The sequence below is a fragment of the Aotus nancymaae genome, unplaced genomic scaffold, assembly GCF_030222135.1.
Source record: "Aotus nancymaae isolate 86718 unplaced genomic scaffold, 86718_ANA_hifiasm-v0.15.2.pri h1tg000010l, whole genome shotgun sequence".
NCBI lineage: Eukaryota > Metazoa > Chordata > Mammalia > Primates > Aotidae > Aotus > Aotus nancymaae.
In genome coordinates, this window is record NW_026988421.1 from 66,845,425 (window position 1) to 66,870,894 (window position 25,470).

The following is a 25,470-nucleotide window of genomic DNA, read 5'->3' on the forward strand; positions in this document are numbered from 1 at the left end:
TCTACCTCTGCCGTTCCCCGCCCCGTCGCCTCTGAGGCTGCCTTGATAGCTGCCTGATCCAAGGCCCAGTAGCGTCTGCCTTTCTGACCCTCGCCGACGGACAGAGGCAGCCCACCTGCAGGACCGGTGCGCTCTCGGTCCACGTGGCCGCTCCGGAGCAGGTTGGAGTGGGCAGCGGGCGGCGCTACGGGGACAGGCGCGGCGGACAGCCCCGGGGGCAGCGGCGGGGTCCTGGCTGGGAGAGGACGGGGTTGCGGCGGGCGGAACGGTGTCTCCTTCACTTCGCCCTCCAGCCGCTGCAGCTGCAGCTCGATCGCGAGCGTGCCGAGTGGCTTCAGCAGCTAGCGGAGCGGTGGCGGCGGCCCCCCTCAGGAGACCACCAGGTACCGCCGCGCCCGCCTCACGCGGACCCAGGGGCCTACGCCCCGGCGGCCAAGCGGGAGGCCTGCACCGGACTCCGGGTCGGCCCTGGCTCCCTAAGATGGCCGCGCTGCCCCGCGGTCCCTCGTCCCTTTCTGTGCGGGACCTCCTTTTGGCCCTTTGACCTCAGCTGACCGCACTTCTTGTCCCTCCCGCAGATCCCCACTTCCCGCGGCCTCGCCATGGCTACCCACGGACAGACTTGCGCGCGGCGTAAGTAGAGCGGGGATCTCTATGGGATGGGGCGGCGGTGGACGGGGATGTCGAAGCCTGTCTACCAGAAACCCGCAGTTTGTTTCCCCTCATCTTTCCAAGGACTTGGAAATTCGGCTTATTTTAGTGGTCGCGCCACCGTCTGACCACCTCTGCGAAGGAGGGGCTGGGCTGCTGGATTTCAAATACGGGAACAAGGCCCGCAGAGTTGGTCTGTGGCCGCATGGACTTTCAGCTTTTGTACATGTCTTTGACGTACAGAAGCAAAAAGTTACTAATTGGGGATTCCACCTTTGGAGGATCGGATTAGTCACTTCTAGAGGAAGTAGCAGTCCTTCTTGTGAGAGCACAAGGTCATTACTTGTGCTCCTACGGGCGTGGACAGGCTTTGTGGAATGAATGAGCGGGTGTAACGAGCTCAGATTGCTTGCCCTTAAGCAGCACAGCATTGGTTAAGGACTTGAGAGTCATGTTAATATGTTTGAAGCGCTATTTGATACTTAGCTGATATAGACACTTGAGTGAAACACAGATGGCAGTATTTTTTCCAAGTTTCAGTATTTAAATTCCCAGAGTATTAAGTTATCTTCCCACTCCAGGATATTGGTTTTCACCTCAGCGAAGATATTAAAGGATGTATCAGGGGAAAGGGCCTAGTCTTAAGTTTTGATTTTATCTCATTTAGTTAAATCAGCTCATCAGTGAATTTTGTCAGATACATACATATCCATACACACAAATACTTGTTTGGTTCTTTGTACCTGTCCAGTCCTAGAAAGTGAGGCTGTGGGTACTCTAAATTTAGCAATAGGCTGTTTTTCTATTTTGGAACGAATTTCCCAAGTTTGTATAACCGTGGTTATCTATTTAAGAAATAATTTATTTTTGGTATCTCCTTCATGGGTTGTTACAGTTTTATTGTATCTCCTGATTGCATAAAAAACATAATTCCAACAAATGAGATTGCTCGAATTTAAAGATCAGCAGTGATCATACTCTAGTTCTTGGATAGAAGATGGGAGAATAGAGACATTAACACTGGAATTTTTTTTCTACCAGCTATGTGTATTCCTCCATCATATGCTGACCTTGGCAAAGCTGCCAGAGATATTTTCAACAAAGGATTTGGTAAGAACTTTATTTTTAAAACGTTTTAGATAAGAGTGAAAATTTATGTTTGGGTTTCTTAGGGAAGTCAGATGAATTGTTGCAAATTGTTAATATCTTGCTGCTTTAAATTTGGACTTATTTATCTATTTTTTTGAGACAGAGTCTCCCACTGTTGCCCAGGCTGGGTGAGTGGCATCATCGTAACTCACTGCAGCCTGGGCTCAAGTGATCATCTTACCTCAGCCTCCCAGGTCCCATGTAGCTGGGAGTACAGGCATGCTCTGCCACACCTGGCTAAGTTTTTAAATTTTTTGTAGAGGTGGGGTCTCACTATGTTACCCAGTAACACAGTGGCCTCTCAAAGCCTGCTGGAATTACATTACAGGCATGAGCCGATGTGCCCAGCCTTGTATTAATTATTCTGTTAGATGCTTAAGATACTTCAACTTCTGTGAAAATAGTTCTTTTACAGTCCACAGCCCTCTTCCCCAATTTCCCCAAGTTTTTTATTTTTTTATTTTATTTTATCTTTTTGAGATGGAGTTTCGCTCTTGTTACCCAGGCTGGAGTGCAATGGCGCAATGTCGGCTCACTGCAACCTCCGCCTCCTGGGTTCAGGCAATTCTCCTGCCTCAGCCTTCTGAGTAGCTGGGATTACAGGCACGCGCCACCATGCCCAGCTAATTTTTGTATTTTTAGTGGAGATGGGGTTTCACTTTGTTGACCAGGATGGTCTCGATCTCTTGACCTTGTGATCCACCCGCCTCGGCCTCCCAAAGTGCTGGGATTACAGGCGTGAGCCACTGCGCCCGCCCCTCCCCAAGTTTTTAAAACTATGGTTAGAGGATTTTAACTTTTGAGAAAAAGCGGCTTGTGCTTTAATTTTTTTCAATTACAGCTTAGGCCTTGGTTGACTAGAGTTGTGACATATTACTGTTTCGCTTTTGTGGTGAGTCCTAATACTTTCCAGAGTTGCGAGCTTTTTCAGGTGAATTCGAATTTTCTTAAAGATTGTTCCACACCCTTCCCTACCTTTAGATTGTTGGAGATACCCTATTGGCATAAATGTCCTAAATGTCACAGAGTTTTTTTGTTTTTGTTTTTTGAGACAGAGTCTCGCTCTTTCCCAGGCTGGGGTGCAGTGGTGGGATCTAGGCTCACTGCAGCCTCCACCTCCTGGGTTCCAGTGATTCTCCTGCCTCATCCTCCCAGGTAACTGGAATTACAGGCACATGCCACCACGCCTGGCTAATTTTTTTATATTTTTAGTAGAGACGATGTTTCACCATGTTGGCCAGGCTGGTCTCGAACTCCTGACCTCAGGTGATCCTCCGGCTGGTGGCCTCCCAAAGTGCTGGGATTATAGGCATGAGCCACCACGCCTGGCTATATATTAACACATTTTTATCCACCCCTGAATATGTGGGATTTTTTTTTTTAATGTATAGTCAGCAATTGCTATGCATCTTTCATACAAAAGAATCATTTTGTTATCTTTTGCTCTCTACTTGTTGAAGGTTTTGGGTTGGTGAAACTGGATGTGAAAACAAAGTCTTGCAGTGGCGTGGTGAGTGTTACTATGAAATAAGTTCTGTTGAACATTTATGATTTTTCAATTTGTAAAATAGTCATAACTGAAAGATGTCTACCTGTTTTGTCTTAAAGAAATGGTAGAAGTTAACTTTGTTTTAAGACATTTGCGGCCAGGTGTGGTGGCTCACACCTGTAATCCCAGCACTTTGGGAGGCTGAGGCGGGTGGATCACCTGAGGTCAGTCAAGAGTTTGAGACTAGCGTGGCCAAGATGGTGAAAACCTGTCTCTACTGAAAATACAAAAATTAGCCGGGTGTGGTGGTGCATGCCTGTAATCCCAGCTACTCGGGAGGCTGAGACAGGAGAATTGGTTGAACGCAGGAGGCAGAGGTTGCAGTGAGCTGAGATCTTGCCATTGCTCTCCAGTCTGGGCAATAAAGTGAGACTCCATTCTCCAAAAAAAAAAAAAAAAAAAAAAAAGAAGGATATGCATGTAACCTGATTTATTTTGGCTTTGGATGTGATTTCTGATTTTCATGTGGTCTTTTGTCATATTATGTATGCACAGGGAACTTGGGAAAGACAGGTCAGATGATACTTTTTACTCAGTAAGATTACACATTTGAAGGCAAAGAACCTATTACACTTTTTTTTTTTTGAGACAGAGTTTCGCTCTTGTTACCCAGGCTGGAGTGCAACGTCTCGATCTCGGCTCACTGCAACCTCCGCCCCTCCTGGGTTCAAGCAATTCTCCTGCCTCAGCCTCCCAAGTAGCTGGGACTACAGGCGTGCGCCACCATGCCCAGCTAATTTTTGTATTTTTAGTAGAGACGGGGTTTCACCATGTTGACCAGGATGGTCTCGATCTCTTGACCTCGTGATCTGCCCGCCTCAGCCTCCCAAAGTGCTGGGATTACAGGTGTGAGCCACCGCGCCCGGACTATTACACTTTTTTTGTAACTCTTTGTCAATGCTTGTCAGAGTTATGGGCATAAAAATATCAGGAACTCAAATTGAATGTACTGATCATTTACATAATGTCCATTTTCTAGCACTTCTCCCTGGAGATGATTTCCACATGTATTTTGTGAGTTTAGGGAGTCCTGATCTGAATTTTTTTTCTTCTTGAAATGGAGTTTTGCTCTGTCACCCAGGCTGGAGTGCAGTAGTGTGATCTTGGCTCACTACAACCTCTGCCTCCTGAGTTCATGTGATTCTCCTGCCTCAGTCTCCTAGTAGTTGTGATTATAGGTGCCTGCCACCATGCCTGACTGATTTTTGTATTTTTAATAGAGCTGGGGATTTCACCATGTTGGCTAGGCTGGTCTTGAACTCCTGACCTCAGGTGATCCACCCACCTCAGCCTCACAAAGTGCTGGGATTACAGGTGTGAGCCATTGTGCCCGGCCAAGAATATTGTTTAAAGAGGTTAATATTTTGGTATTTGAATGTCTTGATAGCTCAATGAACTCTTACAAAGGGGCTAGAGTAAAATATAATTTTTGATACAGGGTCTCGCTCTGTTGCCCAGGCTGGAGTGGAGTGAGTGCAGTGGCACAATCTCACTGCAGCCTTGACCCCTGGGTTCAAGCAGTCTTCCCACTTAGCCTCCCAAGCAGCTGGGAGTACAAGCCTTATCCATCATGTCCAGCTATTTTTGGTAGTTTTTTTAGAGATGACGTTTTGCCATGTTACCCAGGTGATCTCCCTGTTGCCCGCCTTGGTCTCCCAAAGTGCTGGAATTATAGATGTGAGCCACCACGTCCAGCTAGTAAAATTTAACTTTGTGCATATTTTTTTTTACTCTAAAAATTTTTGTTTTGAGATTGTTTTGGGGGTGGGTATAAGTGTGTGCATATGAGAATACAGTAGGTGATTTTGATATATGTATATATATTTTCACATATTTTTGATGTAGTGCGTATAATTGGTATTTATTTAAACTAATGTTGTAGTTTCTTTTTTTTTCCACAACTTGCAGTCTTTCTCTGTCACCCAGGCTGGAGTGCAGTGGAGTGATCTCAGCTCACTGCAACCTCCACCTCCCAGGTTGAAGTGATTATCCTGGCTCAGCCTCCCAAGTAATTAATTACAGGATTGCAGGTGCACGCCACCATGCCCGGCTAATTTTTGTATTTTTAGTAGAAACAGTGTTTCACCATGTTGGCCAATCTGGTCTCGAACTCCTCACCTCAAGTGATCCTAAACTGGTGGGATTACAGGCTTGAGCCACAGTGCTTGGCACCTATAGTTGCTTAAAAGCCTAGACCTGTTGGATTTCTGGGGTTCTTATATTGATCATATCTCTCATTTAGTTTCTTTGCTCTGAAAAGAAGCCTAAATGTTTAGTTATGATTGGATGACTTATTTGGCCAAGTTAACAGGTTACAGAACAGTGATTTAGTGTGTTTTTTAATGTTCCCATTGTTAGTCTTGTGAGGGCCCTAGTTTTAGGCCTTGTGAAGGCCTAAAAAAGACTCAATGCTTGTGTTGAAAAAGCTTACTTTCTAGTTGGAGAGACAAATTGAGAAGACTGAGATAATTATATCAAATACTAGATTGTTTGATAAAACAAATCTTTGTTGGAATGGAATAGATTATTGTTTAAAAGGTTAGGAAGAGTTGTATGGGAGTAGGTTTAAGAGCATGAAGAATGTGTAGGAGCTGGATTAGATATAGCATGTTTTTATTCACATTTAATACATGTAATTGAAAAACCACAGTATTGATCCTATAGTATGCACCTGGTCCTAGATAAGTTTCATTAATACCTGGCTCTGTTTTCTTACTTGAACTGCAGAGCGACTGAGGCCACCCCAGAATGTAGAAACCAAAATGTCTGGTGGAGGAGTAAAGGGATGAGCTGTAATCTGGCCCAACGCTGGTCCCACAGGGTGGTGTTGGCTTTGTTTCTTGAGGCTTCCTTGGCATGTGTATGTAGACTTGCTCTTGATCTGTGGACTGATGGATGGCACTGGATGGGGCCCCAAGAGTCATTAATGTCATTGAGGATTAAAAATAGCTATTCACACATTACCCATTCAAACATCTGCTAGAAGAACCTGTTCCGTATATTGTTTTAATAATGCTTTCCATTTGTGTAGAGCATATGAAAATGTACAAAGCTTTTACAGTGTCAATTCAGTTTAATCATCCATAGGTAGGCTTTGTAATTATAGTTGCCGAAACAGACCCAAAAAAGTTAAGTAAGTTACAGTGGCTCATTCCTGTAATCCTAGTACTTTGGGAGGCTGAGGCAGGAGGGTCACTTGAGCCCAGGAGTGCTGAGACTAACCTGGGCAACAAAGCGAGACCCCATGTCTACAAAAAAATTTAAAAATTAGCTGGGCTTGGTGGTGGGCACCTGAAGTCCCAGCTACTTGGGAGGCTGAGATGGCAGGATCGCTTGAGCCCAGGAGTTTGAGGCTGCAGTGAGCTGTGACTGTGGCACTGTACTCCAGCCTGGGCGACATAGTGAGACCCTGTCTCCAAAAAAAACAGTTGGCCGAGCATGGTGGCTCACATCTGTAATCCCAGCACTTTGGTAGGCCAAGGTGGGTGGATCTCCTGAGGTCAGGAGTTTGAGACCAGCCTGGCCAACATGGTGAAAACTCCGTCTCTACTAAAAATACAAAAATTAGCTGGGCTTGGTGGTGGGCACCTGTAATCTCAGCTACTTGGAAGGCTGAGGCAGGAGAATCACTTGAACCTGGTAGGCAGAGGTTGCAGTGAGCTGAGATTGTGCCACTGCATTCCATCCTGGGTGACAGAGTGAGACTTGGTCTCAAAAGAAAAAAAAAAAAAGATGTAGAGTTGGCTGGGCACAGTGGCTCATGCCTGTAATCCTAGCACTTTGGGAAGCTGAGGTGGGTGGATCACCTGAGGTCAGGGGTTCGAGACCATCCTGGCCAACATGGTGAAATCCCGTCTCTACTAAAAATACAAAAACTAGCTGGGCATGGTGGTGCATGCCTGTAATCCCAGCTACTCTGGAGGCTGAGGTTGGAGAATGGCTTGAACCAAGGAGTCAGAGATTGCAGTGAGCCAAGATTGCACCACTGCACTCCAGCCTGGCAACAGAGCGAGACTCCCATCTCAAAGAAAAAAAATAAAGATGTACAGTTTGCTCACTTGTGAATTAGCTACAGGTTAACTTGTGATTGATTGGAAATGTCAGCTGTATGTAAAGTGGCAGTCAGTTGCTCAAAGGCTTGTCATTCTTGTATGTGCTTAGAGAGTAGCACAGCGCAGAGGAATAGGAGTTTTCAGAAAGCTAGAAAAAGAATTCGTGAATTTACCAAATGTTTCACTGGGTTTTTTGTGTGTATGTGAGTTAGGCATTGATGAATTCTAGGCTTATGAGAATGTTCATGAAGTTGTTGATTGTCTTGTTAGGAATTCTCAACGTCTGGCTCATCTAATACAGACACTGGTAAAGTTACTGGGACCTTGGAGACCAAATATAAGTGGTGTGAGTATGGTCTGACTTTCACAGAAAAATGGAACACTGATAACACTCTGGGAACAGAAATCGCAATTGAAGACCAGGTAACATTTTGAAAATGTGTTTTAGTATTAATTTTTATTTTTGTATTTCAAAAAATAACAATGCAGAAAACAAATTACTTTTCTTTCAAAATAGATTTGTCAAGGTTTGAAACTGACATTTGATACTACCTTCTCACCAAACACAGGGTAAGCGCAGCCATTTTTATCTGCATTACATTTAAAAGCATTTCTTTTGTATATTTAGAAAAGGTGTACATTTACTACTTTATAGCTTATTAAGCTACCTTGTGGTGGCGAAATCTCTGTATCTGTTTTTATTTGTTTATTTATTTGAGATGGAGTCTTGTTATGTCACCCAGGCTGGAGTGCAGTGGCACGATCTTGGCTCACTGCAGCCTCTGCCTCCCAGGATCAAGAGATTCTCCTGCCTCAGCCTCCCTGAATAGCTGGCACTACAGGCACTCGTCACCACACCCAGCTAATTTTTGTATATTTAGGAGAGACGGGGTTTCACCATGTTGGCCAGGCTTGTGTGGAACTCCTGACCTCAGGTGATCCACCCACCTGGGCCTCCCAAAGTGCAGAAATTACAGGTATGAGCCACTGCACCCGGCAATTTATTTATTTATTTATTGTTTGTTTGTTTGTTTGTTTTTTGAGATGAAGTCTCACTCTTTTGCCCAGGCTGGAGTGCAATGGCACAATCTTGGCTCACTGCAACCTCTGCCTTCCGGGTTCAAGTGGTTCTCCTGTCTCAGCCTCACGAATAGCTGGGATTACAGGTGATAGGCTACTACGCCTGGCTAATTTTATTTATTTATTTATTTATTTTTGGTAGAGACGGGGTTTCACTGTGTTGGCCAGGCTGGTCTTGAACTCCTGACCTCAGGTGATCTGCCCACCTCAGCCTCCCAGAATGCTGAGATTATAGGCGGGAGGCACCGATACACTGCTGGCCTGTGTCTGCTTTTGGAATACGATGGTTGCTATCATTGGCTTGCCTTCAAATATTTGCCTCTCCGTTGTTGTACTAACTTGGGCAATTAATGTGTTTCTAACAGGCTTTTGTGACTGATTGCGAGTTCTGCAATGCAGTCTTCCTAGATGATGGCTGTCCAGTTGCCTGATGTGCCCTTGATTTTAGTTCATTGAGCTCAGTTTTTACTCCCTCTAATTGTATTGCTGCTTTTTATCCCCTGGTCATACTGCAGTTCATTTAAGTCTGCTTTGTGCTGTCTGTGCAGAAGTGTGTGTAAATTTTTCCCAGTGACATCAGTTTGTTCTTTTTCCAGAAAGAAAAGTGGTAAAATCAAGTCCTCTTACAAGAGGGAGTGTATAAACCTTGGTTGTGATGTTGACTTTGATTTTGCTGGACCTGCAATCCATGGTTCAGCTGTCTTTGGTTATGAAGGCTGGCTTGCTGGGTACCAGATGACCTTTGACAGTGCCAAATCAAAGCTGACAAGGAATAACTTTGCAGTGGGCTACAGGACTGGGGACTTCCAGCTACACACTAATGTGTAAGTAATTCTTTCGTAGGATATTGTGATGTAGGCCCTCAGAGGATGATTTTGTTTTCTGTCATCTCTTATTGATCTGGGTGCACCCTAAAGGATCTCTCTTAACATTTAAAAACAAAATCATTCTTGGTCATTTCTAAGGTTCCCCTTCAAAGCTTATAGTAAAAGAATGTTTGTCTGACTTTTGGTGCTGAGAGAATAAATGTTCATTTTATATGGGGTTTAATGTGCTTTGTATTTTTACAAGAGGCATTAGATATTGGCAGACTGCTACCAGTGCCTTCATTTTACTTAATTATTATGATGTGTGGGGTGTTGACTTGATAGGATTACCTAAAATGTATGGTGTTTTGTTGTTGTTTTTTGTTTTTGTTTTTGTTTTTGTTTTTGAGAGACGGAGTCTTGCTGTCTCCCAGGCTGGAGTGCAGTGGTGCGATCTCAGCTCACTGCAATCTCCACTTCCCGAGTTCAAGCAATTCTCCTGCCTCAGCCTTCTGAGTAGCTGGGACTACAGGTCCCACATCACCATGCCCACCAGGCTGGTCTTGAACTCCTGACCTCCTGATCTGCCCACCCAAAGTGCTGGGATTACAAGTGTGAGCCACCGTGCCTGGCTGTTGTTGGTTTTAAAAAAAATTATTTTCGTAGAGACAGGGTCTCTACAAAATCTCAAACTCCTGGCCTAAAGCGATCCTCCCGCTTCAGCTTTCCAAAGTGTTGGGATTATATGTGGGAGCCACTGCATCCCGCCTGGTGGTTTTACCTAGCCCAAACTAGATAGATATATGGAAAGTACTTAAAATGTTTTTTCCCGTTGTAAAAATCCATTGGTAAATAACAGAAGCAAAAAGAAGATCTACATTTCTCATAATCCTGCCAGCTAGGTGTATAATTTCGTTAATGTTGTCGTGGTTCACCTTTTTATATGTGTGTATGTATATGTACTTATATATGAAATACATAACCAAAAGTCTGTTTGAGAAACTCTTCCATGTTTAATACAGTGTGATAATTCCACTGGATGGCTGTTCTGTGGTTCATTTTACTAATCCCTGTATGGGTGTGGGTTGGGGAAAAAACCCACTTGAGCTATGTTGTTTTTTCTTTTTCTTTATTTTTGAGCTGTGGTTTTTATTTAAATGTAATGGTACAAGCCTGTGCCTTAGACATTATTACATTGTTTATTCTAGATCTACTAATTTAAAATATCTTATAGCAATGATGGGACAGAATTTGGAGGATCAATTTATCAGAAAGTATGTGAAGATCTTGACACTTCAGTAAACCTTGCTTGGACATCAGGTACCAACTGCACTCGTTTTGGCATTGCAGCTAAATATCAGTTGGATCCTACTGCTTCCATTTCTGTGAGTACTTCTGTGGACTTAGAATGGGGGTTTTGGTTGTGGGAATGAGTCTTTGAGTATATTGAATTGTGTTGAAAATTTGAACTGATTTCACACAGTCCCCAGTTTACAGATTGGCTTTAGAATTTGAAATGCTGCTTTTTCTATGGAATCGGTGTTAGAGGTTTTATTTCCAGGCCAGGCCACGGGAGTTTGTTTAACCTCAAAAGCTGCTGAGTTAGCATTGATAATAACCTTGAGCCATAGTGTAGCTGGTGTTTTGGTCCCTGTGTGGTTCTTATCATGTCAGAAATAATAGTGCTTTAATCTCTTTGAAGCAGCCTCTCTCTTGCCCAGGCTGGAGTGCAGTGGCACAGTCACGATTCTGCAGCCTTGACATCCTGGGTTCAAGCAATCCTCCTACTTCAGCCTCCTACTATTCCCAACTAAATTTTGATGTTTTTTTGTAGAGATGGGATCTCCATATGTTGCCAGGCTAGGCTCAAGCTGTCATCCCGTCTCAGAGGAGTTTATTGGGATTACAGGCATGAGCCACTGCATCTGGCTTGTATTTTAATCATCCCTTTGTCTTTTATTTTTTTGGAGTCTCACCCTGACTCCCAGGCTGGAGTACATTAGTGCAATCTTGGCTTATTGCAGTCTCCACCTCCTGGGTTCAAGCAATTCTTCTGCCTCAGCTTCCTGAGTAGTTGAAATTACAGGTGTCTGCCACCGTACCTGGCCATTTTTTTTTTTTTTTTGGTATTTCTTAGTAAAGATGGGATTTCACCTTGTTGGTCAGACTGATCTGGAACTCCTGACCTTGAAGTGCTGGTATTACAGGTATGAGCCACCTCGCCTGGCCCCCTTCTCCATTTCTTTTTTTTTTTTGAGATGGTGTCTTGCTCTGTCACCCAGGCTGGAGTGTAGTGGCGCCATCTCAGCTCACTACAACCTCTGCCTCCCCAGTTCACGCGTTTCTCCTGCCTCATCCTCCTAAGTAGCTGGGACTACAAGCGCTCGCCACCAACGCCAGCTAGTTTTTGTATCCTTAGTAGAGAGGGCGTTTCACCATGTTGGCCAGGCTCATCTCGAACTCCTGACCTCAGGTGATCCACCCGCCTCTGCGTCCCAAATGCTGGAATTACAGGCTTGAGCTACCGAGTCTGGCCCACCAATGGCTAGTGGTTTAATCAGTCATGCCTGTATAATGAAGCCTTACGAAAACCCACAAGGAGAGGTCAGTGAGCTTCTGGGTAGCTGAGGTTACTACAAGGTGGTATGCCTGGAGAGGGTATTGAAGCTCTGTCCCTTCTTGTGCTTTGCACTATACATCTTTTCATATGTATTCTTTGTAATATCCTTTATTAAAACTGGTAAATGTAAATAAAGTGTTTGTCAAGTTCTGTGACCTGCTTTAGGAAATTAACTGAATCTAAGGAGGGGCTTGTGGGAACCTCTATTTAGAGCTGCCAGGTCAGAAGCGGAGTTAAAACAACCTGGGGCTTGCATTTGGCATCTGAAATGGGAGAAGGAGGGCAGTCTTGTCGGACCAAGCTCTTAACCTGTGGCATCTGATGTCTCCAGGTAGAACTGAATTGAATTAGCAGACATCTAGCCCGGGTCTGCTGCAGAAATTACTGCTTGCTTGGTGTGTGGGGAAAGCACTCAGACATGTGGTCACAGAAGCATTCTTTGTTGTGACAGAATAGTAGGAGAAACTGAGTTGAGTTGGTTTATTTCTGTATCCTCAGAATTGATCTCAGGATTGGGATTTGCTAAGAGTGGCTCTAGCTAGAGTGGCTCATCAAAGCATGGTTTAGGAAGAAAAAGAATAAATGAATGGGGAATGAGAAACTTTTGACTCTTAGGTGGTCAGATGATCACCCCTGCTATGGAGCCACAACTGTGCTATGCTCAGGTACTTAGTAAAAATTACTGCTGGAATTCAGAGATAGATCCAACTCCCAGGGAGTTGGCTCACTGGGTGCATGAGGAAATGCAAACAATAAGAAACAAAGAAAATATACAATCCCTTGATTATTGTTACTTGTAATAGCTAAAATCAAAGTGACAGAGGCTGGATTGTACCTTGATGCTAGGCCAGGCTCAGATTTCATTCTGTTTGAGCTTTGGCCACCAGCCTCAAAGCCACACTGCAAGGGAAAAAAGCACTCCTAAGACCTGTATTTGCTGTGTTTTAGCCAGTTTGGAGAAATTTAAAAAGTCAGAAGGCAGAGATTACATTGAGAAATGTAAACAGAAATTTCCTGGGACAGTATTCAGGCTTATTAATGAAGATAAAGGTGGACAAATGGGGAAGGGTAGCTTTCTGTTGGGAAGGCAAAGCAAATTCCTCTAATTCTTACTGATCTTTAATAAAACTGATTTGTACCATGCTCCTACTGCCATATGGTATAATACTGTTGGCAAGATTCAACTCTCTTGTGTAAATAAGTCTTATGATAATACTGTAATTGATGATCATATGTATTGTGAAATTAAGTTGACACATCCTCAGATGTAATACCTATGGAAAGTGACTGGCCTGAGGAACTGGATCTCACTATCAGCTGATCTCTGTGCTTAATAGTTTTGCACAAGGTACAAATAACAGTTTATCAAAGGGGGAAAAAGCTGGTACAAGAAGATGAATATGTTTGTAATGGCATCTGTCAATCTAAAGGAAGAAACTGAGGCACAAAGTATGATTTTAAAGACCTTACCTGCTCCGTGATGAGGACAGCTGCCCAGCAGACTCAGATCCAAGTAACCCTGGATTTGAGCTTCACTTGTCCTTTGTTACAAACATATTTTTAAAGGCCAAAAGTCACGGACAGGGTGTGGGCTGATACAAAGTTGTTTGGCAGGAATTCTCTTTGGTTTACAGAAATAACATTGATTAGTGATTGGTATACATTGCTCCTTGAATCACAGATAACAGGAACATGAAGATAATTGGTGAGGGTCACATTGTACAGCTTGCGGTAACACTGTAGGTATTTGCGAGCTAGCCTGGAAACTACAAGGAAGAAAAAGAAGGAAATTTTTTTTTTTTTTTTAATTGAATTTTAGGTTTTGAGGAAATGTTTTTAAACAATTGTCCCTGGGTATGGGGGTGTGTCCTGTAACTAAAGTCTCATCCTCATGTTTCTGGGCCTGGTAAATTTTGCATACCTCACATTCTTCATACTGAGCTATTTTTTTTTTTCCTCTTCCTAGGACAAATTAGTTGTTTCTTTTTTTTTGAGACGGAGTCTTGCTCTGTCATCCAGGCTGGAGTGCAGTGGCACAATCTCAGCCCACTGCAACCTCCAGCTCCTGGGTTCAAGCCATTCTTGTGCCTCAGCCTCCTAGTATCTGGGATAATAGGTGCCCGCCACCATGCCTGGCTAATTTTTGTATTTTTAGTAGAGATGGGGTTTTACCATGTTGGCCAGGCTAATCTCAAACTTTGGACCTCAGGTGATCTGTCCGCCTCGGCCTCCCAAAGTGCTGGGATTACAGGCATGAGCCACCGTGCCTGGCCTAGTTGTTTCTTTAAACCTATCCCTACCCCACAGTGGCTTCTCCAGATGATAGGCATATTTGTGTTTGTACTCCTAATATAGCTCTTATATAAATGCAACAAGTGTAAACATTTTTGACAGATACATGGACCTTTTAGCTATGAGGGATTCTCGTTGATACTATGGTTTTTGTCTAGTTCCCGGCTCACAGCTTCTATAAACTCTTGTATTTCCCAAGTGAATAGAGCAATAAGAGTATCTTTTTGTTAAGATATTTGGCCATTTGCCCTTGGTTCCTGAAACAGCTCCAGAGCATAAAAGTGAAAGACAGTCTTTTCTGTTTTTTTTTTGAGATGGAGTCTCACTCTCAACCCAGGCTGGATGGAGTGCAGTGATGCCATCTTGGCTCACTGCAACCTCTGCCTCCTGGGTTCAAGGAATTCTGGTGCCTCAGACTACCTAGTAGCTGGGATTACAGGTGCCTGCCACCACGCCTGGCTAATTTTTGTATTTCTAGTAGAAATGAGGTTTCACCATGTTGGCCAGGCTGGTCTCCAACCCCTGACCTCCAGTGATTTACCTGCCGTGACCTCCCAAAGTGCTGGGATTACAGGTGTGAGCTACTGCCCTGGGCTATTTTGTTATTTTTAACTGGCCCCTTTCAACCACATCTGAGCTTACGTTAATGAGGTGATTTTTGGCTAGTCCCTAGATGACTAGGGGAACAAACCTACTTTGGGGTGGGCATAGTAGCTAAAGGTTGAGCCAACGGTGATTTGATTAATTGTGCCTTTGTAAAGAAGTCTTCATAAAAACCTAAAGGACTGAGTTCAGGGTGCCTTCAGAAAGGTAAACAGTAATACATTCATGTCCTTGGAGGGTAGGACACCCCAGCTCCACAGGGATGGAGGCTCCTACTAGACCTCATCTATAAAGGAAAAGATACATAAGTATCTTTTTTATCTGGCTGTTCATTTATGTCCTTTAAAGTATCCTTTATAACTGGTAAATATATTTCCCTGAGTTCTGTGTGCCACTCTAGCAAATTAATTGAACCCAAGGGGTTTTTGGGAACCCTGATTTATAACTAGTCGGTAAGAAAGCAGAGAGAGGCAAAACAACCTGGAGCTTGAGGTTGGCATTGAAAATGAGGGTGGGGCAGTTTTATGAAACTGAGCCTTGATCCTGTGGGATCTGATGCTCTCTCCAGGTAGATAGTATAGGAATTGAATTAGAGAACATCTAGCTGAAGTCTCCTGCAGAACTGATTGCTTGCTTGATGTGTGGGAAATTCCCCCTAGGTCTTGTGAGGAGTATAGAGGGAGAAACTGAGTTCATTTTTTTTTTTAACTCCTTATCACAGTTTCATGGTTTAACTCCTGTTAAATAATAGGAATTTATAACCAGCTGTCTGAGGCTCTTATTTCTAGGGCACAAGATGGTCATTAGTGAGGTATTTTTTTCCTTTTTTGAGCTTTTTTGCCTATGCTGTAGTTCGGCTGGTGCAGTCACAGCTCACTGCACCCTCAACCACCTCGACGCAAGAGATGCTTCCATCTCACCCCCATTCCCTGATAGTTGGGTAGGTGTGCACCATCATGCCAAACTAGAAAAATTTTGTACAGACAGACAGGGGTCTCACTATGTTGCCCAGGCTGTTGAACTCCTGGGCTCAAGCAATCCTTCCGCCTTGGCCTCCCAAAGTGCTGGGATTGCTGGTGTCAGCCGCCGCTCTGGGCCTATTTTTTTCTTTAGGTGGTCATTGGTAGCTCATGAATATTTGGCTGTAGTGCCAAGTAAATACAAGTGTTGTGGATGTGGCTTGCGTCTGTATAGTTACATCATTTCTTTCTCTGGATTGGGCTTTTTCATGTTACACATTATAAGAGTATAGACATCAAATCATTTGCAGATCTGTTTTACTCACATAGGCTGTTACCTTTAAACTGTAGCCCTCAGAATGCTGAAAACAAAGCAAAGTTGCATGTCTAGGCAACCTAGGCCCTGGAAATGAGGGCAGTTGTCCACATTTATATCGATAGGCCTCTAGTGTGGCTTAATAATGTTGTGGTAGAGAATGGAGCTAGAAGGAAGCTACTCCTTATTATGTCTTACTCTTCAGAGTTCCTTCCAGGCCTTGAAGTCTGTAAGTCCTAAAATGTTAGGATTGTGCAAGGAAGGGCAGGGCCCTTGATTGGTACATGATACCTCACTGGGACCACCTTCCAAGCGCTGTGGTTACATACAGCCAGAACTCAGCGGCACCAGCATTCACGAGAAGTGTGAGAATGTGAGGTAAAGGCTTGTTTGATTCTGCAGAGGAATTGTTGTTTGGAGATTTTTTTTTAAACATTGATGATTTTGATTCTTTTGTTTTTTTTGAGATGGAGTTTTGCTCGTTACCCAGGCTGGAGTGCAATGGCGCGATCTCACCTCACCGCAACCTCTGTCTCCTGGGTTCAAGCAATTGTCCTGCCTCAGCCTCCCGAGTAGCTGGGACTACAGGCATGCGCCACCATGCCCAGCTAATTTTTGTATTTTTAGTAGAGATGGGGTTTCACTTTGTTGACCAGGATGGTCTCGATCTCTTGACCTCGTGATCCACCCGCCTCGGCCTCCCAAAGTGCTGGGATTATAGGCGTGAGCCACCGCGCCCGGCCTGATGGTTTTGATTCTTTAGGAAGAGCCCTGAAAATAGTAATGTTTGTAACTAAGTCATGAATTTAAACTGTACAGCCTGCACTTTAGGGCTGGTGTGTGTCACCTCTAGTGAGCCTGATTTGTACCACATTTTGGTCTGGTTTTGTTGTGCTAGACTAGAATCAACAAGGATTTTTATGAGACTGTTTAGAGTCTTGTGCTATACAGACAGTTTGGGGTCTTTGGATACATTCCAAGGTCAGTATTGTTGTGTCCTACTGACAATTTGATTTTTGAGTTGAATGGATAAGTAGTAGTACCTGGTTTCTGTTTGACTTAATACATAATGTTGAATTTTATTGTCTCACGTGAATAAAACTGAACACTTCATGACGACATGATGGGGAAACATGTAGGGGCTTTGTCTCTATTGAAATATTTTTCTTACAATTGTTTTTGAATTTTATTTTAGGCAAAAGTCAACAACTCTAGCTTAATTGGAGTAGGCTACACTCAGACTCTGAGGCCTGGTAAGTATTCTTGATAAAGTAGGATTGTTTTGATAGTATTTAAACATTTAGTTTTCATTCCTCAGCTTATTTTTCATACCTTTCAAGCAAGCACACAGAAGAGTTGAAAGAAGAGTACAATAAATATGTGTTTACCTTTTGCCACAATTTTTTATTTTTTTCCTTCCCTTTTTTTGCTAGGCCATTTGGTCATGACACTTCTCTTAAGAATAAGGACTTTCTCTCCTTTTCTACATAACCATAATATTATCACATCTAAGAAAGCAGTGATTCCTTACTATTTAATATCCATTTCCTATTCCATTTCCTCACTTGTACCTGAAATGTTTTGTAGTAGTTTTTTTGTTGATCAAAGTTCACTCATTGCTTTGGTTCTGTCTACAGTCTTGACCTCATATAATATTTTGAGGCATGCTGTGTCTAGAGCAGCGCTTCTCCAACTTCAGTGTGCTACACACAACTCATCTTGGAGTCTTGTTAAAGTACTGAGGACTTTTTCCCCTCCAAATAGGGATTTTCCTCCCCAAAGTTTATTTTGGCGATTTCAAAACCTAAAGAAAATTTGGAAGAATGGTACAATGAACATCATATGCATTTCCCCCACATTGACCAGTTACTAACATGTACATTTATGTCTCTGACACTTTTTTTTTTTTTTTTGAGACGGAGTTTTGTTCTTGTTGCCCAGGCTGGAGTGCAATGGTGCAGTCTCGGCTCACTGCAACCTCCGCCTCCCAGGTTCAAGTGATTCTCCTGCCTCAGCCTCCTGAGCAGCTGGGATTACAGACATGCGCCACCACGCCCAGCTAATTTTTAATATTTTTAGTAGAGATGGGGTTTCTCCATGTTGGTCAGGTTAGTCTAAAACTCCTGACCTCAGGTGATCTGCCCGCCTCGGCCTCCCAAAGTGCTGGGATTATAGGCGTGGCCCAGCCTGAAACTCCTTTTCACATATGTTTTTAAAGGAATGTAGGTTTTGCAGACATTACAGACATGACAGCCCTAGCATGTGTATCCTAAGAGTAAGACATTTTTCTTTATAAGCACAATACCATTGTCACATCTAAGAACACTAACATTAATGTAATAATACAAATATATATTCAGATTTACCCCCATCCCCAAATGTGTCTATTGTAGGTTTTCTTTTTTAGCATCTAATTACTATGATGTCTCTAGTCTCTTTTCTTTTTTCTTTTTTTTTTTTTAAGACGGGGTTTCACCAGAAAATATTGTAGGTTTTCTTTTTTAGCATCTAATTACTATGATGTCTCTAGTCTCTTTTCTTTTTTCTTTTTTTTTTTTTTAAGAACGGGGTCAGGCTGTTCTTGAACTTCTGACCTCAGGTGATCCGCCCGCCTTGGCCTCCAAACTGTTTGGATTACAGGCATAAGCCACCACGCCCAGCCTCTGATCTCTTTTCATCTGGGTAGTATATTCAACATTTTTTTTTTTTTTTTTTTAGGCAGAATCTTGCTATGTCAACAAGCTAGAGTGCAGTGGTGTGATCTTGGCTCACTGCAGTCTCCACCTCCTGGGTTCAAGTGATTTTCCCACCTCAGCCTCCCGAGTAGCTGGGATTACAGGCACTCACCACCATGCCCAGCTAATTTTTGTATTTTTAGTGGAGATGGGGTTTCACCATGTTGGCCAGGATGGTCTCAATCTCTTGACCTCATGATCTACCTGCCTTGGCCTCCCAAAGTACTGGGATTATAGGCGTGTGCCACTGCGCCCAGCCTTGTATTTTCTAGAACACTTTTAACTTCTGGTTATTAACATTTCTATTCTCTGTGACTTGGTGGTGCCTTACCTAGAATGGTAACCCAGTTCTGGTGTCCCAGATATTTCCAAGCGCCCTCTGGTGGCCAGCACTGGCAGGTCAGCTGACAGGCTGAGGAAGTGACAGGCAGGCTCTGGGATGACTGAAAGAGGGCTCAGACTGAGTGAAGTGCCAGGCACATCACGTTTGTTTTATTTTTTGTTTTTTTCTTAACAGGTGTGAAGCTTACACTGTCTGCTTTGGTAGATGGGAAGAGCATTAATGCTGGAGGCCACAAGCTTGGGCTTGCCCTGGAGTTGGAGGCTTAATCCAGCTGAAAGAAACCTTTGGAAATGGATATGAGAAGATTTGGCCTTAATATATTTCCATTGTGACCAGCAGCAGGCTTTTTTCCCCCAAGATGATGATCAAAACAAAGGATGATCTCAACGAGAGCTGTATTTCAAATATTTAGACAGTTCCTTGTTAGCTGGTTTCTAGTTGAATTGGTTATCTAGTTACCAATGCTGCAGTCCTGCAGTCACCTATACATTATTTAAATGTATTTAACTGTTAAATGTGCTACCCACCAATAATGAAATAGACCTTTATGAAAACTGTGCAATTGTGTGCATGTTTGTTTTTTATGTTCCTTTAGAAAACATTCGCTATTACCATTGAATGAGATGGATCAGTGGATATTTTAAGATGAGGTTAACATTTTTTTAAGTTCAGCCATTATTAGAATTACTTTTGGTATCCCAGAACATGACAAATTATGAATAAAACAAGTATACATAATTAATGGCTCCAAGTATTTGCAGAGTTCCATGTTTGCCAGCTATGGTCAGATCTTCCTGGTAGCTAGCCAGTACTTAATTTTTCCAGTGAACATTTTGCTCTTTACCTAAATCTGTGCTACAGGATCTTCTGTGTCCCTAGAATAATTCCATGAGCTTTTTAAGACTACAGTAAGAGGATACATGCTTTGACACTCTTCAATTTGTAAGTTTGTGCAGAATTGCACTGTATCACTGGAAGGAAAATGAAGAGAATGTGCTGAAGTTACACATGCACACTGTACTTCTGTAGGGTGCTTCTAGGAAACTAGTCCCTGGTTTGCTGAGATGGGGTTAGGCGTAGAGGAGTAAGGTTTAGACAGTGAGGGTAACCTCAGGGACTGTGAGAGGTCATTACTCATTTCCTTCCAGGCAGACACTGACTGAAAGGTGGGTATAGGTAGGAGACCAGAGGCAACCCCTTTAGGCTGTGTGGCATGGGCCTTCATCTGGGCAATAATTAGACATTAATAGAGGTTCTAGCTGGAAAAGTAGGAAAGAGCAAGTTTTCTGTTAGGAGGACGTAATTTGAAGGACATTATTAAAGGTTGGAGAGGAGATTTGTTCAACAAATCTGTAATAATAGACCTGAAGAATGATGGAGCCTGAGTGATAAGAAACAGGTAATAGGCTGCTCTGCCCATTGAGTAGCTATTATTTTATTCCTTTAATTTCTTAATAAACTTGCTTTTGGCCGGGTGCGGTGGCTTAGCCTGTAATCCCAGCACTTTGGGAAGCCGAGGCAGGTGAATCACCTCAGGTTGGGAGTTCAATACCAGCCCGACTAACATGGAGAAACCCTGTCTCTACTTAAAATAAATAAATAAATAAATAAATAAATTGGACTCATCACCCGAGAAAGGACACATGCTACAAACTTCCTGGTTGAGAAGAAGCTGGTGAGATCAGAGCTCAAGCTCTCCACACAGGAGAGTTGGGGGCATGAAGACCCCTCTGGTCCCACTATGTTTGTCCTAAGGGACTGGTTTGAATGGCCCATGTGAATGAATCATGGTTCTCTGAAAGGCCTTCAGACACACATGACTCAAGCGACAGGTTAGAATCTGAGCCAGCCTGAGTCAGGACCTATTGCAAGGTAAGAGAATAAACAGATGAAAAGATGTCCATGCAGGCTAGGCCTGAAAGCAACTCTTGTAGTGTGAAGTAGACCTGCAGGTAACCACTGCTGGTGGTCCCCTGAAGAGAGAAATCGTAGTCATGCGGACTGCTGCCCCTTAGCTAACGGGTGGTCTTGGGCAGTGGCTACAGTAATTTGGACTGAGGTGTGGCACAAATGAGTTAGCTGTTTGTCAAGGATCTGCTTAAATTCAACCTCTTCACTTGTGTGCATCCTAATATATTTTTATGAGTCAGAAAAGGGTAGGTTTCCGGCCACGGTCCCAAGTATTGTCCAAAATGCAAAGTATGTCCCAGGAGCTGTGAGCTTGTGGGGCTCTTTTAGTCTTGCTTCCAGGAGTCTCCAGGGGCACCTTCCACCACCGGGGCTTACCAGGTAGTGGCAAAGGCTGCTTGAATTCTAGGCTAATGGCATTTCTGCCTGAGGCAGTGTCAGTGGAAAGAACCTGACCTTCATCTGTCAGTGGAGATAAGATCTGTGGGGTTGGGGAAATTTAAATGAGAAGCAGAGGACCTGGGTTGAAGGTGCTCCATAAGGCCTGGTTCCTTCACCTCTCCTCATAGGCAGAGGTTCAGGAAAGCCTGAAGTTCTCTTCATCCTCTAGGGAGTGTGGTAACTGCCGTATCTATGGGCCAGTCTACTTCATACCTCCCTGGCCAGTGATCCCCCTCACTTTCCTTCAGAATTTCAAGGAGAGGGCAGGATAAATAAGTCAACCCTGAGGTCCTCGGGTCCAGGCCAACTGGCCTGGCTCTCAGAGGTGATGTCCCCTGACCAGGGCCTCCACTGGAGAGGTGAGGCTAGGGAGCTGACTATGCTGTGAAGACATGAGCAAGCCTCCAGCAGAACTGGCATCACCTACAAAAGTACATAAGTGACACCCGTGGTCCCCTTCAATCCTCTTTCCTGTTGTCAGATTCCAGACGGGGCCCCCACCAGTCCCAGCTGCACGGAACCAGAGAGTTTCATCTGTCCTGAGGGAGAGATGTAGGAGGGAGACAAGCCCGAGGAGCTGGGGTCTCTGGCCATTACACATAGCCAGGCCAATTAAAACTTTATAACCTGCCTCCTGCCAGCTGGAGGTTCCTGCAGTAAGACCATACCTGGCGCCAGGGAGGGGAAGAACCTCAAGGCCCCTTTCACTGAAGGGAGCTGTCTGTGCTGGGCCTTCCCTCCTTTCCCCATCCAGCGTCACACATGGAGGCTCAGGAGGTCCCAAGCCCCACTTTATTGTCGAATTTAAAACTCAGGGTCAATTCCTGGGGTTCCCAGGCAACCCTTCCTTGAGCCCACTCACTAGGGGCCAGCCCTAGATCTTGAAAGCCAAGGTGAGGCCATCGCCCAAGGGCAGGAGACTGATGTAGACCCTGACGTCCCGCCGGATGCGTTCGTTTAGGTTCCGCACACACTCGGCCACCACGTCCCCCTGCGGAGGTTGCAGCACCTTTCCGCGCCACAGGACCTGCGGGGGGCGGGGTTTCAAGAGGGCGGGACCAATCGGGCCGAGGGAGGCGGGGCCTCAGAGGGGGTGCCCTGGCGGGAGGGGACCAGAGCCCCGCAGTGGGTGGAGCCTACGTGACTGGACTGGGTGGGGCTTTGGGGTATAGAAAGAGTTAGGGGAAAAGAAGGGGACCCGGCCCGAGAGAGAGAGAGAGCTTTCTCCTCCCCCGCAATGGATCCCTTACTCTGAGGATGGCGAGGATGCCTCCCGGCCGCAGCAGCTGCAGGCAGCGCTCGTAGTAGGCGGCGCAGTTCTCCTTGTCCGCGTCCACCACAGCCACGTCGAAGGTGCCGGCCTCGCCCGCCGCCAGCAGCTCGTCTTGCGGGACAGGGAGGGCAGGTGGGGCTGAGTCCTTGGTCCTGGCGGCCTTAATCCCCCTCCCAGGCCGGCCTGGGCGCTGTGACCGCCGGTCCTGCCCTTAACCCGCCCGGCAGACCCGGTCACAGCTGGGCCCACTGGCCCCGTTTGCAATGGCCACAAAGCCCTTTCCACTTCGGTGCTCACCCAGGGTCTCCAGGGCGGGCTTCAGCCGGAGGTCGATCTTGTGCTCCGCCTCGGCCTGCGGAGGGAGCGGGTCAGCCGTTGCGCCTTCGCCTGGGGCTGCGGGCCTCGGTGCGGGCGCTCACCTGCCTCCACAGGGGCCGCCCCAGCTCCGGGAGCTGCGCGTCCACCTCGCAGGTCACCACGCGCCCATCCGCGGGCAGCGCCAGGGCCAGCGCCAGGGCGGAGTAGCCCGTGAAGGTGCCTGGGACGGGGACACAGACAGGCTCAGCCCAGAGTGGGGGTCAGCCCGGCAACCAAGGCCCTCCGGGATCCCGGCCGCGTGCCCCTACCCAGATCCAGCGCCTTCTTAGCCTGGATGAGCCGCGCCAGGTTGGCCAGGAGCTGGGCCTGCTCGCAGGTCATCATGGAATCCCCCTGTGGCTGCTCCAGGGTCAGCTGCGTGAAGGGAGAGGGCGGTACCAGCCCTGTCGGTCACCCACCCCCGTCCTGGGGTCCCAAGCCCCCAAGGGAGCGGTTCTGGGTGTGGTCTGGGGGAAGGGCCCTCCGGGAACGCCCACCGCACCCAGCCCGGGGAAGCCGGAAGCTCAGAGAGGGCCACGGCCCAGCCCAAGGTCACACAGCCACGTGGGACCCGCCGGGCCCGAGGTGGACGCCCGTTCCCGCCCCGAGCCCTACTGACCAGCCTCAGGCTCCGTAGCGCCGGGTGCTCCCGCATGGAGCGGCTCAGCAGATACTGCCACAGGGGGCTGTCCTCGGGGGGAAGCAGGCGCAGCTCTCGCAGGCCTCGCCATGAGGGCCACCGCCTCCCTGCAGGGAGAGGGTGCTGGGTCAGAGCCCGGGGCTCCGCGGCCGCAGGAGTTAACCTGAGCCGCGCCGCGCCCTCCTCTGAGCCCGCCCACTTGCTCGACCACGGGGTCCGGGTCCTGCTCACCTAGGAAGAGGCCGGTGGCGAAGGCGGCGCCTAGCGCGGCTGAGCCCAGGGCCAGCGCGGCGGGCACGGAGAGCCGGGGCACTGGCTGGGTCATGGCGCGCGCAGGAGGTGGCGGTAGGTCATGTGCCCTAGAGCTCCTGGGACAGGTCTCGGACTTGCGTACCCGCCGGGCTCCGCCTTGTGTGGGGGGGCACTGCCCTCGGAGCCACGGTCTCGGCCACCATCTGGCGGCCACACAGCCTTAGTGCAAGCCCCGCCCAAGAGAGCTGGGCGCGATCTGGTGGCCGCGCGGGGAACTGCGCCCCTGCGGGTAGCAGGCCAAGAACTTGGATCTGAATTTTCCCGCCCATGCCGGCAGTCCAGGGGCCTGCGTCCTTTGCCCTCCTGCCAATGCTTTTTTCTCCTCGCCACCGTTTATGCTGAGGACCCTTGGGGAGTATGTGGATTGTGTATGGAGTGTTAAGTTACAAGATAGTCACAGTACAAATGATACAGATTAAAGGGGGAAGGCCTCCTGGGCAAGATGCCCCAAAGCATCAGGCTGAAGGAGTGAGGGACCTGGTTTGAGGGCACACAGCCTCGAGTTGGGGTTCAGGAGCCCTGGAGTGGTCCTGGTTAATGTGGAACTGAGACCATATTCTTAGCTGTTAAAATCCTGCCTTTGGGGGCCAGATGGATATCAGTGTCTGATCTTGGGGCTGCCAGTCTCTCTGAGCCTCAGTTTCCTTCCTGTAAAATGGGGCCCATAATCTTACCCTAAAAGACACCGGACCCCACAGCTTTGCACACAGTAGCACAATACAGAAATGGCAGTCGCTGTTATGTTCGTAGGTTAGAATGAAGATATCTTGGGGAGAAAGCCGGTGAGGCCCCCTTGCAAGGTTGTTCTGCTGAAACACTTTTCAGAGAGCACTGATTCAACTCCTACCATGCGCCAAACTCCGGAGGAAGTGAAAGACGCTGTCGTGGTTGTTTCTGTTGTTACTTTTTTTTGACTGTGCCTTGCTCTGTCGCCCAGGCTGGAATGCAGTGGTGCGATCTGGTCTCACTGCTGCAACCTCCACCTCCTGGTTCAAGTGATTCTCTTGCCTCAGCCTCTGGCGTAGTTGGGATTACAGGCACACACCACCACACCCAGCTAATTTTTGTATTTTTTGTAGAGACAGGTTTTGTCATGTTGGCCAGGCTGGTCTTGAACTCCTGGCCTTAAGTGATTCGTTTGCTTCGGCCTTCCGAAGTGCAGGGATTACAGGCCTGAGCCAACGTGACTGGCCTTGTTGTTCTTTTTTTTTTTTTTTTTTGGCCAGGTCTCTGACAAGGCTGAAGTGCAGTGGCAAGTTTACCGCTCACTGCAGCCTCAAGCTCCTGAGCTCAAGCAATCCTCTTGTCTCAGCCTCCCAAGTAGTTGGGACCATAGGCGGTCACCACTGTGCCTGGCTAATTAAAAAAAAATTTTTTTTTTTTT

At 46.1% G+C, this 25,470-nt stretch overlaps 2 protein-coding genes across 2 annotated transcripts; one reads left to right on the plus strand and one right to left on the minus strand.

The window, feature by feature from the left end:
• The first annotated feature begins 240 nt into the window (after positions 1–240).
• Positions 241–19,717, plus strand: VDAC2 (voltage dependent anion channel 2). The gene is made up of 10 exons (XM_064374349.1): positions 241–383; positions 579–633; positions 1,693–1,761; positions 3,261–3,310; positions 7,672–7,824; positions 7,919–7,971; positions 9,078–9,305; positions 10,522–10,672; positions 17,273–17,330; positions 19,330–19,717. Exons 2-10 carry the CDS (start codon positions 603–605, stop codon positions 19,419–19,421), a joined length of 885 nt encoding a protein of 294 aa, XP_064230419.1. The 5' UTR covers positions 241–383; positions 579–602; the 3' UTR covers positions 19,422–19,717.
• COMTD1 (catechol-O-methyltransferase domain containing 1) lies at positions 17,461–24,099 on the minus strand. Its single transcript, XM_012466293.2, has 7 exons — positions 24,006–24,099; positions 23,754–23,881; positions 23,404–23,509; positions 23,197–23,315; positions 23,075–23,129; positions 22,755–22,888; positions 17,461–22,531 (listed from the first exon to the last, which is right to left on the minus strand). The coding sequence occupies exons 1-7, from the start codon at positions 24,097–24,099 to the stop codon at positions 22,379–22,381; spliced, it is 789 nt and encodes a 262-aa protein (XP_012321716.2). The 3' UTR covers positions 17,461–22,378.
• Between the last annotated feature and the right edge of the window lie 1,371 nt (positions 24,100–25,470).

What these genes read in the sequence shown, in the direction of transcription:
- VDAC2 (XM_064374349.1), top strand. Translation starts at nt 603, where the DNA reads ATGGCTACCCACGGACAGACTTGCGCGCGGC. An exon ending in TATTTTCAACAAAGGATTTG is followed by an intron (nt 1,762 to 3,260) that starts GTAAGAACTTTA and finishes TACTTGTTGAAG; the next exon opens with GTTTTGGGTTGGTGAAACTG. An exon ending in CACTCAGACTCTGAGGCCTG is followed by an intron (nt 17,331 to 19,329) that starts GTAAGTATTCTT and finishes TTTTCTTAACAG; the next exon opens with GTGTGAAGCTTACACTGTCT.
- COMTD1 (XM_012466293.2), bottom strand. Translation starts at nt 24,099, where the DNA reads ATGACCCAGCCAGTGCCCCGGCTCTCCGTGCCCGCCGCGCTGGCCCTG. An exon ending in CGCCACCGGCCTCTTCCTAG is followed by an intron (nt 23,882 to 24,005) that starts GTGAGCAGGACC and finishes CTCTCCCTGCAG; the next exon opens with GGAGGCGGTGGCCCTCATGG. An exon ending in CGCTACGGAGCCTGAGGCTG is followed by an intron (nt 23,510 to 23,753) that starts GTCAGTAGGGCT and finishes CCCTTCACGCAG; the next exon opens with CTGACCCTGGAGCAGCCACA.